Here is a 12,515-nt window from a genome sequence, read left to right as displayed (position 1 = left end):
CCAAAAGCAAGAGGAAAGCAAAGTTATATCCCTGACAGGTAGAAAAGCGAACACAAAACATTCCTCTTCCTCTCCCCACCCCCCACACCACAAACAGCTGCCAAGCATCAGCCGGTCAGCAACTGTTCAAAGCCTGAGCTGGCAGAAAGAGGATTTCGTCAGAAACCTTCCAGACAACAATCATGAAGGCCAAGTCGACGCAGAACACTATAAATAGTCCAGCAAGCTATTTTCAGTGTCGTTCCTCTATGGCTGTTCATTCTTTTCTTTTAACACACTGACTGCCGTTTACAGGTTGTATGAAAACTTGTTCATGCTTTTAAAGCTTGGCATTTAATTTTTGTGCTTTCGGCGTAATCCTCATACCTCCAAGAAACCCAGGATTATGTAAGCAGACCATTGCTATTTACAACCTAACATCCCTAACCGGAAGTGCCACAGGAACAGCTGAGCAGAAAGCAAAGAGGAGGAGGAGAACTGCCCACTCTGCAGTAGCCTGCTTCCGGTCACCTGCCCCTTCTCATCACACTGCTGCGTATGCAAAACAGATGAAATAAAAATGAAAAGCCAATCTAGAGTCGACCTGCATTTAAATAAATGGATTTAAGAACCCAACAATCCCAGAAATTAAGTATCCATCTTAATAGGTGATTTACTTGTTTATAATTGTATTCATATCCCACATTGTTTTCCACCAAGGAGCTCAAGCTGGAATACATGATTAATCCTTTCCACATTTTCTCCTTACAATGACCCAGCGAGGTAGGTTAAGCTGAGTGAGCTCCATGGCAAAGTGGAGACTAGAACTCCAATCTCCTAGGTCTTAGTCAAAGACTCTAACCAATAGAGCACACTGGCTCCCTCTACACTCTTAATCGCCGCGCCCTTATCCTTGTGCAACCACCCTGTAGGGTCGGTTACACAGAAGGTGGGAGAATGATTGGGCTTGATCCCTGTGTCGGCTCAATGATGGCAGTGAAGCCAGCCAGGGATCCTGGGCTGGCTCAACCCCTCTCCTCCTGCAGAACACCTTGTTTTCAGGGCTTTCTGCTATCTGGTTTTTGGGGCGTCCATTGACCAAATTTGGTGGTCAGCTAGAGACCAACTCAGCCGCCAGTCTCTGCTCAACTGTCAACACATGCCTCTGGGAACCTGCATGTAAGTGCAATGCACACATGACCCTAGAACAAGCTTGTGAAAGGAGAGGCATCTTTTACATGGGTCTAATACACCCCGCCCTGGGATTATGTTCAGGATCTGGGAATTCACAAAGCTGAATTGAATGCTGAAGCACCAGATCTATTGAAGTGGAGTGGCAAAGGGAAATTCAATGACACACTGAACAATGTGGTACTGTATATACAGTTGAGGACACAAATCCCTGAATTCACAACCAGAGAGAGGGGGAGAGGGAGAGCTATGCTAGAAAGGGTGGAGGAAAAGAGGTGAGACCATAGAGCATACCAATTCTGGCACAGGATTCCAGAAGACAAAAGGGGGGTGAAACTTTCACCTATCCAGTGCTCAGAGGAGCTTTTACGGCTGCAAAAAGGAGGCTGGGTCAGGAACTCTATGCCTTAGAATTTGTGTGTGATTGTGTGTGATTTCCGTAGGACTCTGTCCTGCAGCTGCTCTGAGTTAGGCTAACTGCTGGGCAACACAATTCCTTACCTTGAAGCTTTCTGACCTGATGATCCTTGTGAAGAGGCTGGCATGTGAAGAGTCCAGCTGAGAGAAAGTGTGTCTCTGTGGCCAAGGTTTGCCCCTTTCTAAGGCTATTCTCTCATATAAGAGAAGCTGTAAGGGGAAGGGCTTTCTCCACTTTTCTAGAAGTGGGGGTGGGTAGGGCTTACTCTGCACCAATCAGTTTCCTTTCAGGAGTGGTTTCCCATCACACCCATCTGTTATAACTCCCCTTTCGGGTTTGGGGTCGAGATGACAATCCTGCCTCAGAGACACAGCATTTGCATGCTGGTTCCTGGTTCCGTGAAAGGCATTGCTTCCTTCAGCACAGGTATGCCCCAACCCACACCATGATTGCACGATAGGTGGGTTCTGCTTTGGGCAAGAGGAAATCTCACCTGAGGGATGAATGGGTGGCGTTTCGTGGAGTTTCTTCAGCCCACTCATTCTGTTAACTCTTTGTTTTATTGCAACACAGAGCAAAGTTGCCTGGCTTCAAACTCACAAGCCGGTGCAAAAATAAGGTTAAAGGGCCATGCACGCCTCATTCCAATGGCCAAGAGGCTAGTCCAGTACCCTGAACCTAAAAATGGTCTGCTCATACTATCCAGGTCACCCCTTTGCAATCCCACAATTAAGGAGGGTTTGGGTTGCCCTGACCATCTGATCTCACAAAGTAGCGCCAATGTTTTGCTCTTCCCCACTCCTTCTCCTGTCTTCTCTTTCATTTTCTTAATAGAGGTGACTCACCCCAATCTCCCAATCTTACTATCGCTTCTCATTTAACAAATGACTGTTACAGGTGCCACTTTGTACTTGTTCCATATTTGTAAGCATTCAATATTTTTTTGAGGCGACAGCTACATTTTGGAACCCTGTCTACTGCTATTGGGCAGTAGGCTCCTTCACTGTGCTCTTTTCGGTGCCTTCCAAAAATATTTTTCTTTAGACAAGCCTATATTTAGAAAGTTAGTAAGAGTTTTAATCTATTTTTAGTTTATTGTCGAATTAAATTTATTGAAAGGTTTATTGTTAATTCTTCATATTGATAATGGTATTGCTTTAAACAGCTTTGAGGTGTTGTTTTTTTACAATCATGCAGTGTATAAATTTTATGAAATAAAATAAATGAACTTAACTAAGACTTTGAACATCTGAAGTGTTCTGTGTAATTCAAAAACTAGCATATCCAGTGCGTTGAACAAGTTCTATAAAAGGCACCGCTTAACTTTCCACGATAGACAAACACACCAAACCAAGACTGCAGCTCAAGCCTATTAAAACCACCAAACTGATAACCTTCAAGCACACTGATTCACACAAGAAAGCAAAATAATTATTTGGGCAGGGAAGGCAAGGAGTCATAAAATGTTTACTCACCAAAGTCCATTCTATCTTTCTGGTTTCTCTGAAGCAAACCCAACAGCAGGTCAGCCAAGGAAGCTGATGTTTCCCTGGGAACACTGAATACAGAAGAGAACTAAGTGGGAGATTTGTATTTTTACTATATATAAATCATACGAGTCCTACTGAACAAAACACATTGATGATCTGTCACCCTTCAACAGAGGTAAAGTTATTCAAATTCTTAAGATTCTAGCAGATATCAAAAACCCTCCACAAAAGTAGACATACATACCTAGGGATCAGATTCCTGTTCTTTTCATAAAACATTCTGAGGTCTTGAGGACTGTTAGCCTGTGAAAGGGAGAATAAGTGTGATTTGCCAAGTTGTATTTACCCCAAACCCCTAATGTCCTTAACATACACCTGTGTGAGAACAAAGGGCACCAAGAGAGCCTGGCTGCTGCTGGATCAGGCCGAAGGCCTACAAAGCCCAGGATTCTGTTCTCACAGTGGCCAAACTGATGCCCTCACAAGCACAGAACATCTACGGGGAAATGTGTTTATTTAAAAATGAAGAGCAGATACCTACTGGGAGAGCATGGGTGAGGAACCTCAATCTATGGGTTCAATGAGGTCCGCTAGGCTGGCTAATTTGGCTGGCCCAGCTGTTTTTTACTGGCCAGGCCCAGCTGACACTTGCCAGACATCATTTATTTATCCAATTTATATGCTACCCTTCATCTGAGGATCACATGGCTGTTTACAATATAGAAATAAAAAAATACATAACCTAGTAACAAACAAAAATAATACCCTGCCACACAGTTAAAAAGGCCACAGATTGTTTAATCAGCCAAAGGCTTGGGAAAAGAGACATGTTTTTACCTGGCGACTAAAGATATGTAACTAAGGAGTCAGGTGAGCCTTCCTGGAGAGTGTTTCACAAGCAGGGAGCCCCACTCTCAACCTTAGGACATGATATGGAGGGGAGGATAGCATCCCTCAAACTGTTCCATTCTCTGCCCACTGTGGCAGGCAGAGTTTAAGCTGCCCATACCTGAAAAGGAGGCTTTCCAACCAGACACTGATAGATCACTGTTCCGATACTCCAGAGGTCGGCCTTCGCATCATAGTGCTGCGACATGATCACTTCAGGAGCCTGAAAGATGCAAAGAGTGTGATCATGGGCAGGAGGAGGAGTTAGGCTAGCACCAGACCGTGCCATTACCAAGGAAGTAGGTTTAGTCATTGTTTGAAGACTATCTCAACCTCCAGGTCTGGTCCTGACCAGAAAGATGCTGGAATCAAGGGTGAGCCACATGACCTTAAGGTGCTGCTGTGCAATGCCAGGGCAATGACCCACAAGATCACTGCCGGCCATGACTTGATCGTGGATGGAGGAATTGACCTGTCATGTGTGACAGAGACTTGGTTGGACGAGGCAGATGGGCCTGTTCTTGCCGCTGCTTGTCCACCAGGTTTCTCTTACGCACAGCAGCCCAGGTCATTTGGGTGGGGAGAGGGGGTTGCAGTGATCTTTAGGAAGTCATTAGCCTGCACCATGCGTCCTATTGGGAAGACCCAGTTTTCTGAGTGCATGTTCTGGAAGTTGGGCAATAGGGGCAGTACAGGATCCCTTTTGGTGTACTGACCTCCCTGCTGCACCAAGGATTCCTTGCCCAAGCTGCTTCGGGTCGCGACGGATGTTCTCCTGGAGACACCTAGTTTGCTTGTCCTAGGGGATTTTAACATCCATGCTGTCCCTGAATAAGTTTGGCCCAACTCATAGTTGCGGACATGCCTTAGACCTGGTGTTCATCTCTATGGACGTGGCTGATCTGACACTAAGTAAAAGCGAAACCGAAGGAAGCACCACGGTCAGATCACTTCCTGGTGCAACTGGACTTCTCTGTGACCCTTCCCCTCTGCAGGGCGGTGGGGCGGAGTTTCACAAAGGGCGAGGCACCAAGAGAGAAGTGTCTAAGGGCTGCCTTCACACCAGCTTCTTTTTGCAGGATCACAGTTGGCTTGGTTTGCATTAGAACCGGAGTGGGGCCTCTGATAAGAGTTCTTCTTCTGGGCCGGCTAAACCAGGGTGGGGGAGCACATTCCTCTTTCAAGACCAAGTTTCCCCTGAGATAACAGACACTGTGCCAAACATCGAATCTGCGGACTGGGAGAGCGCCAGCATCCTGCCTGGAACAGATTTTTCACTATCATGGCTGATCTACTGCTGCCTTTGCAATCTCCTGGTAAGTGTTACTTCCTGCTCCAAACACACCAATTTTCAACTCCAATTTTTACTTGGAGGAGGTAAGCAAATTAATCTCCTTTGCCCAAAGTCTTTCTCCTGCCATGCTATGTAGTGTCAGAGGGATGCCAGTCCCAAAATATATTGGGGGGGTGTCCCCCAAGATGAGTAGGGAGGTGTATTCCTTTCCTTCCTCCTGAAGGTCCCCAGATGTTGTGACTTCAGCTCTTCTCATCCTCAGCCAGCTTAGTCAACCATGAAGGTTGAAGGATGCAGCACTTAGGGGACACCAGACAAGCCACAGTCTCAGTTCCTTGTCTGCAGTATGGGGATAACAGCACTGACTTATAAGAGTGTTGGGAAAATTTACCGATAATGCTTTTACTGATAATACAGAATGCTTTGGAGGCTGGTCAGAAAGCTAGATTATTGATATTCTACTCTGATTTTAATGGTGCACTGTGATTTGCAATGATTTGATTTACTGACTTTTTCAAAATGTAAACCGCTTGCAGACAAGAAACAGTGGAAGAACAAATTAAATAAAGACAAAAATACACAAATCTGAGTAGTATTACTGAAAATTCTCAGTTTAAGGCCCCACCTTTACCAAATATTTAAAGAATCTTGGGAACAGTAGTTAGTTAAGAGCACTCGGAGGTGTTAGGAGACCCCTTTTCCTTTCCCAAAGCTGCAACTCCCAGAAAGGTTTAAAAGTCAATGCCCTTTCCCAGGGAACCATGGGAATTGTAGCTCTGGGAGTAGAACAGGGGTTTCCTAACAACTCTCATCACCCTTTTTAAAAAAACTACGGTTCCCAGATTTTTTGGGGGGGGGGAGATGACTATTTAAAATGGCATGATACTGCTTTAAATATATAGTGTGGATTCGTCCAAAGTCTGATGACAGCAATGAAAACTTAATGAGTTGTTACTCACCATGTACATAGGGGAACCACAGAGGGTGGCAGCCATCATGTTGCTCTGGAGATAACGAGCAAACCCAAAGTCAGCTGTTTAAAGGAAAGCATACATTTATTTAACTACCTTTTGGTGGGTTTTATTTATTTATCTATCTATCTATCTATCTATCTATCATGGACCAACTTGCTGCCCTTTTATGTTACAAAATACCACAAATATGAAGGCTTCCAAAGCAAGGGCCCCTTTTGCCGTCTCCCCCAGTCGCAACGCACGCGGCTTTGGGGTCAGCAGAAACAGTTGCATTCTGTCAGCAGCTGAATGCATAAATGATTGATTCAAGAGCAATGAACGAAAGCACACCCAGTCTGCTTTGTTCCAAGTCACCACTGTAAAAAGAAACACACCTGTGGAATGTGGGGATGGGCCATACATTAGAGCCAGGGGTCCTCAAACCTGAGTCTCCAGGTGTTTTTGGAATACAACTCCCATCATCCCTAGCTAGCAGGGATGCATTATCACAGAATCATAGAGTTGGAAGAGACCGCAAGGGCCATCGAGTCCAACCCCCTGCCAAGCAGGAAACACCATCAGAGCACTCCTGACATATGGTTGTCAAGCCTCTGCTTAAAGACCTCCAAAGAAGGAGACTCCACCACACTCCTTGGCAGCAAATTCCACTGTCGAACAGCTCTTACTGTCAGGAAGTTCTTCCTAATGTTTAGGTGGAATCTTCTTTCTTGTCGTTTGGATCCATTGCTCCGTGTCCGCTTCTCTGGAGCAGCAGAAAACAACCTTTCTCCCTCCTCTATGTGACATCCTTTTATATATTGGAACATGGCTATCATATCACCCCTTAACCTCCTCTTCTCCAGGCTAAACATGCCCAGCTCCCTTAGCCGTTCCTCATAAGGCATTAGACTGAGGGGTAAAGCCAGACTGGTCAAGAAACAAGCACTCGAGAGGGTGCTACAGCCAATCACAGCTCTCCAATGAGCATCTCAGTAACAAATGCATAGGTTGGTCTTTTATGTTGCTGGGGGACCACCCAGAACAATCAAGACTTGGGTGGCGGGACACAGAGGTCCAGTTGAGCACTCACCATGCTCATCTACCCTTCTGTGCAGATGTAGAAAAGAGAAAGGCACGCAAATGAGCAGTAATGTCTCACAGTCGTTTCCCACCCTGCTGAGGCAGCGCACCAGGGCCGACTTACCTATCTTGATGCGTATGCCGCTGATGTTGGATTTCCTGCGGTTGGCGTACGACAGCAGGATGTTTTGTGGCTTGAGGTCCCTGTGAATTATCCCTTTGCTGTGGAGGATACGCATGGCAGCAGCAATCTGCTGCAGGAATATGCGGATGGTGTCTTCGCTGAGCGTTCCTTTTGCTGAGGGAAGGAAAGTACTTTATATCCCTTTCAGAGTCCTGGAAACTTCCTAGCATGAACAGAGCTCTTTGGGAAGCACTAAGCATGCGCTGAAGCTGCCCCACTGAATCCAAAGACGGCTTTAAAAATGCTTTGCTCCAGCAGATACAAAATTCACTGGGAGATGGATGAAGTCAGTGTTGGGCACTTAAGGGTCCTGTTACTTTCTTTCAATGTGATACTTTTAAGAGCGTGCTTAAACCTCTCCCAGTGGAATCAACAGGATTTAAAGGACACTCGTGCTTTGGCTCCTATGTAACACCTGTATACAAAAGGCAGTTCCCAACTTTCTATCGCACTTGAGTGTGACCAACAGAAAAATTTGCTAAGACAGGCCCAAGAGAGAACGAACACAGGGAAGAAAAATACAATGGTCTTTGAAGGATGAAAAACACCCTGTTTCCCCTGCAACAGCTGTGAGGCAGGGATCAATTCCCAAAATTAAGCATTTCTGAATCACCATGCAGTCTGTCAGCTTATTATGCTGGTCACATGTAAACGAAGCATCTCTCCTCCAACTTATAGTCAATGGAAGAGGAATCTCTTCCCCTGGCTTCCAGCACCTCTTCTCACAAAGCCTTATCGTCTTCCTCCAAAGATTTCAGGAAACGGTTGGCACAAGATCCCAGGAAATCTAAACAAAGGCCTGCTATCTTGCAGACTCAATTCTACAACAGAGCACAATGTCTTGCAGCATGCTGACCCTCCCCGGTGCAATTCCTTTTTTAAAATGTATATGGAGAAAGCATGACTGACAGGAAACGGGTGCCAATTTTAGCTTGAACTAGTTTACTGGCAGCTTTGAAAACAAAAGGGTATTAAAATACACAGCCAGAAAACAAACTCCCTCCAGCCAGTCATAAACTTTGCAGGAAAAGGGACAGCCACGGGGCAGCGTCACAGCACTCCAAGACTTCTGAGCCATGAATTAAGAACCACAAGCAATCCATTACCTTGTAAGTAATCTGCCAGGTCTCCGCCGTTGCAATACTGCCCAAGAGAGAAAGGAAATGGGTTAGTATCAGATTTGCGGGTGTCTGCACTTCTCAGCCTGCTTGTGCACAAGGCCCACAATAGACCTAACATACCATGGCACAATCAACTGTATCAGGATCTTCCCCCAGGCTTGGGTAATCCTTTCCCTTCCTGCACATAGATATCCCTGCCACAATTTAATTTTCTGAGCTAACCATGGAGCAGCTACATTTGGACTGGCAATTTTCACTAAACCGTGGCTAGGCCACACCACCAGTTTCCAGCCCTTGTAGCAGTAGTAGTAGTAGTAGTAGTAATGACAATAACAACAACAACAACAATAATAATAATATAACCTGTATTTGGAATTGACCATAATTTGTGAAAAATGCTAATGTAGATACAACTCAGCATCTTGGCTCCATTCTGAAAAGTAAGGGGAGGGGGACATTTCCAAACCAGACAGCAGAGGGGGCATACGAGTCTCTTCATTGATGGTTAGGAGATCAGAAACTGCTCCATTTGTAGGAAGCCTGAGTGTTTAATTATCTTAAAAATCGGTGTGTGTATATTCAAATACATTTCCTATTATTCATATTTAACTAATTTTGGAGAGTTAACAGACATTTTGGTTAAGAATCACAGGTATTGTGAACGAAGCTGCTATGTAATTTATGGAACTCACTAAATCATAAGTCTATTTTAAGTGCATCTGAAATTAACAACCCAGGTTGTATTACTTATTTCATAAAATGTATCATTTGATATTTTGTGTTTGTGTGTGTACACGTACACACCCACACACACCCAAGTGGTTAATAGCAGTTCTCCAAGTCATTCAGCAAGGCAATGTGAAGCTATATTAGTTGTTTCTCTGGGTAAAGGAAAGAATGCTCTCAAGCCACAGATGAACAAATACAAATGAGAGACAGAACTTTTTATTTATTTTTTAAGAGAAAGAGAGCCTGCTGCTACTCGATGCAAAGGAGAAAGCACTGGAAATATGTACGCTGTTTTCTGCCAAAAGTTTAGGGAAGCCATAGGGTTTAGAAGAAGAGACTAAAATGCTTGGCACAACACCCTGTTCTCAGCTGCAAACTTCCAGGTCTGGAAAAACCCTGTGGTGTCTTTATGCTTTGGGAATTTGGAAGCTTACAGCAGTCACTGGTGAACGTATTCTTTTTAGGAATATTGCAGGTCTGCTTGAAGTTCTGCCATTAACCACCCCATGCCCACAGCTCAACAGGATGTCATCAGTGACAAATGGCTCCTACTAACAGCCTCTCCAAACACTGAGCTTTGAAATTCTCATATACGTTGGCTTCAAAAAAGAAACCATAATACTGAGTATCTGGTGTTCTTTCCTGTACAGCAAAGCCTCTTACATCTTTGCTCAACCTCCATCACTTCCCCCCTCCCTAAACTCTCCATTTTCTTTCTTTCAACTTTGACACAGCTGACGTGGGCTGTAGGAAGAGGACATTCAAGAACACACCATCTTTAGTAACTGTATTTTAACAACTATAGCACCATGAGCACAGACAGAACCTCTTAACTCAGACGTGGTCTGCACATCATTGTAAACCATAGTTAAAAGATAACATACGGTTTAACGTGAACAGGCAGTGAGGTGGTGCATGCAGCTGAAACTGGAGGAGCTTCACTCCTCCCCCTTGAATGCAGGAGGAAACAAACCACAGTCTGGCTTTCTGTTGCATTCAAAACAGTGCATGTAGTCTGTTTCTCCTACACAACCCAAGGGTTCTGCTCGTGGTTTGTCTGGAGATAAGCAAACCACGAGACAGGAGACACACATAACGACAAGCAGAATGATAGCTTGTCTTCTTTCTCCTCATTGGTGTGCCAGGAGAAGAGCAACTCACTGCAGCATGCAAGTCGAATAATGCTTGTTCTTGTGAAGACCACAGTTTATTTTAACCATATTTTCATGTGACACGCGAACTAGATTAATACGTGGGCAGCAGGAAACAACGGAGCATGCCCTTCTTCATTGCCAGTATTATATAGACATTTGAACTAGGTTTATCCAGCCCATCTTATATGTTTCCTGGGCGTTCAGAACAACACAACATCTCCCTACTACAACAGGAAGAGAGCCCAGAAGTCACATATTCAGTCGCCAGATTTTGCGCTGCCATGATAGATATTTGACGAAGAATGATCTATGCTACAATTCAATCCTAAACTGAAGGCCCATATTGTTAGATCCGTACTTCTGAAGCCCACCCCATATAGCTGTGTTAACTGATCTTTTAATTTTTCTTATAAATTTTTACTCACCCATTATCTATGCTTAATTAAGTATTCTATGTATATGTTTAAATCTACGTTTGGTTCTAGCTCCTATTTGTTTAATAATTATTCGCTTGGATTCATACTGTTATGCTATTTATGTATATGTTTTGCTTATGCTGGTCTATGACCATAATAAAGTACTTGACTATGTGCAATATAAACATAGGTCATTCTAACTGCACACTTTGGGTGGCTGGGATGGGAAGTAGCACACATTCTCTTGTTTGATTTTACAGCTAAACAAGGCAGGCTGCAGTTTGTTTCTTTGGCATTTCAATATAAAAAGAAAAATACTAAAATCCATCAAAGGAGAAATTAGAAAATTCAATACACACCTCCATTACCAGAAAGACAGAATTGGGCATCTCCTGAAAGAGAAGCAGAGAAATTTCTTATTTAATAATAGGAACAAAACTAAAGAGTCAGACCATTGGCCCATTTACTTCAATATTGTCTATACCAGGAGTGTCCTGCCCCCCCAATGGGTAGATCACTGCCACTCCCCCCCCCCCAGGAGTAGATTGCAGTTAGCTGGGAGTTGGACGTCCCTGGTCTATACTAACTGGCAGTGGGCTCTCCAGGGTTTCAGGCTGCGAGTCTTATCCCAGCCCTACCTGAGGCTTTTGGGTTTTGGGTTTCCACATGCAAAGCAACAGCTCTGCCACTTAGCTGTGGCCCTTCCGCAGAGGAAGCAGATGATGATATTATTCAAAAACGAATTCTAACCTGATGTCTCAATAAGCACTAGCAAGGACACACACACACAAGTGCTCAACTCAAGACTTTGCCTCAAACCATAGTTAAGAAAGCTTAGGCTTAAACTTTGGCACAACATATGAACTGCCAAACCAGATTTTTGGACTACGACTCACATCATTCATGACCACTGTCCATTTTGGTTGGGGTTGCTGGGAGTTGTAGTACAGAAGGTCCAGAGGCTAAGGGGAGGGCCTATTAAGATCTTCTTCCTTAACTGCTGGGGAAATCCTTCCTAGTTTTCATAGCTGTTGCTCTCACATTTTTATGACTATGGTATGAGCCGTCTCTTTTAAAGGTGGTGTATGCAAGAGTATGAATGTGTGTGTGGAAACAGAGTCAGAGATGGAGAGATATCCAGAAAAAGAGAGATTCCTTCGTGAAGAAGCTGCCATATGTGGGCAGGAGACACAACATGGAGGCAGTAGGACCCTGCCCATGTGTTCCTGGTGCTTAATTCATATACTAAGTGGCACAAGGTGAGAGCTGCTAAAGTCCCACTAATCTGCAAACCCAAAGCAGCATTATTTTTATTTTTTACAGACTAACAGCCTGGTACTTTACACATGAACAGAAAATATACCATAAAATTTGCCAACCACTTATGCATTACAGCTTTATCTTGTTGTTAATGAAGGAAACATTAGCCCCTCTCTCTAGGAATCAATCAGTTTCCTTTGTGTTTTTTCTAGGAATGCTTTTTCTCTCTCTTACCGCTAGAATAAAGGATAATTATTTGAAATACTTCCAGAGAGCCTGACTGTGATGAGCAAAGTGAAGCTGAGAGACTGGAGTGAGCCATACAAAAAAACACAATTCTGTTTTCAGATGTTAGGCC

At 44.2% G+C, this 12,515-nt stretch overlaps 1 protein-coding gene across 1 annotated transcript in view; it reads right to left on the bottom strand.

Annotated features, from left to right (window-relative positions):
* ULK2 (unc-51 like autophagy activating kinase 2) overlaps positions 1–12,515 on the bottom strand; it is a 69,098-nt gene that overhangs the window by 32,426 nt on the left and 24,157 nt on the right. Inside the window, exons 4-10 of the mRNA XM_080982840.1 lie at positions 11,257–11,289; positions 8,584–8,620; positions 7,418–7,591; positions 6,220–6,293; positions 4,088–4,189; positions 3,323–3,381; positions 3,064–3,146 (exon numbers count right to left, since the gene is read on the bottom strand). Of these exons, the coding sequence (XP_080838966.1) occupies positions 3,064–3,146; positions 3,323–3,381; positions 4,088–4,189; positions 6,220–6,293; positions 7,418–7,591; positions 8,584–8,620; positions 11,257–11,289 (562 nt within the window). The remainder of the gene's footprint in view (positions 1–3,063; positions 3,147–3,322; positions 3,382–4,087; positions 4,190–6,219; positions 6,294–7,417; positions 7,592–8,583; positions 8,621–11,256; positions 11,290–12,515) is intronic.

The sequence above is a fragment of the Podarcis pityusensis genome (assembly GCF_964106645.2).
Source record: "Podarcis pityusensis genome assembly, chromosome: 15".
Lineage (NCBI taxonomy): Eukaryota > Metazoa > Chordata > Lepidosauria > Squamata > Lacertidae > Podarcis > Podarcis pityusensis.
This window is presented reverse-complemented; position numbering and strand designations above follow the sequence as displayed.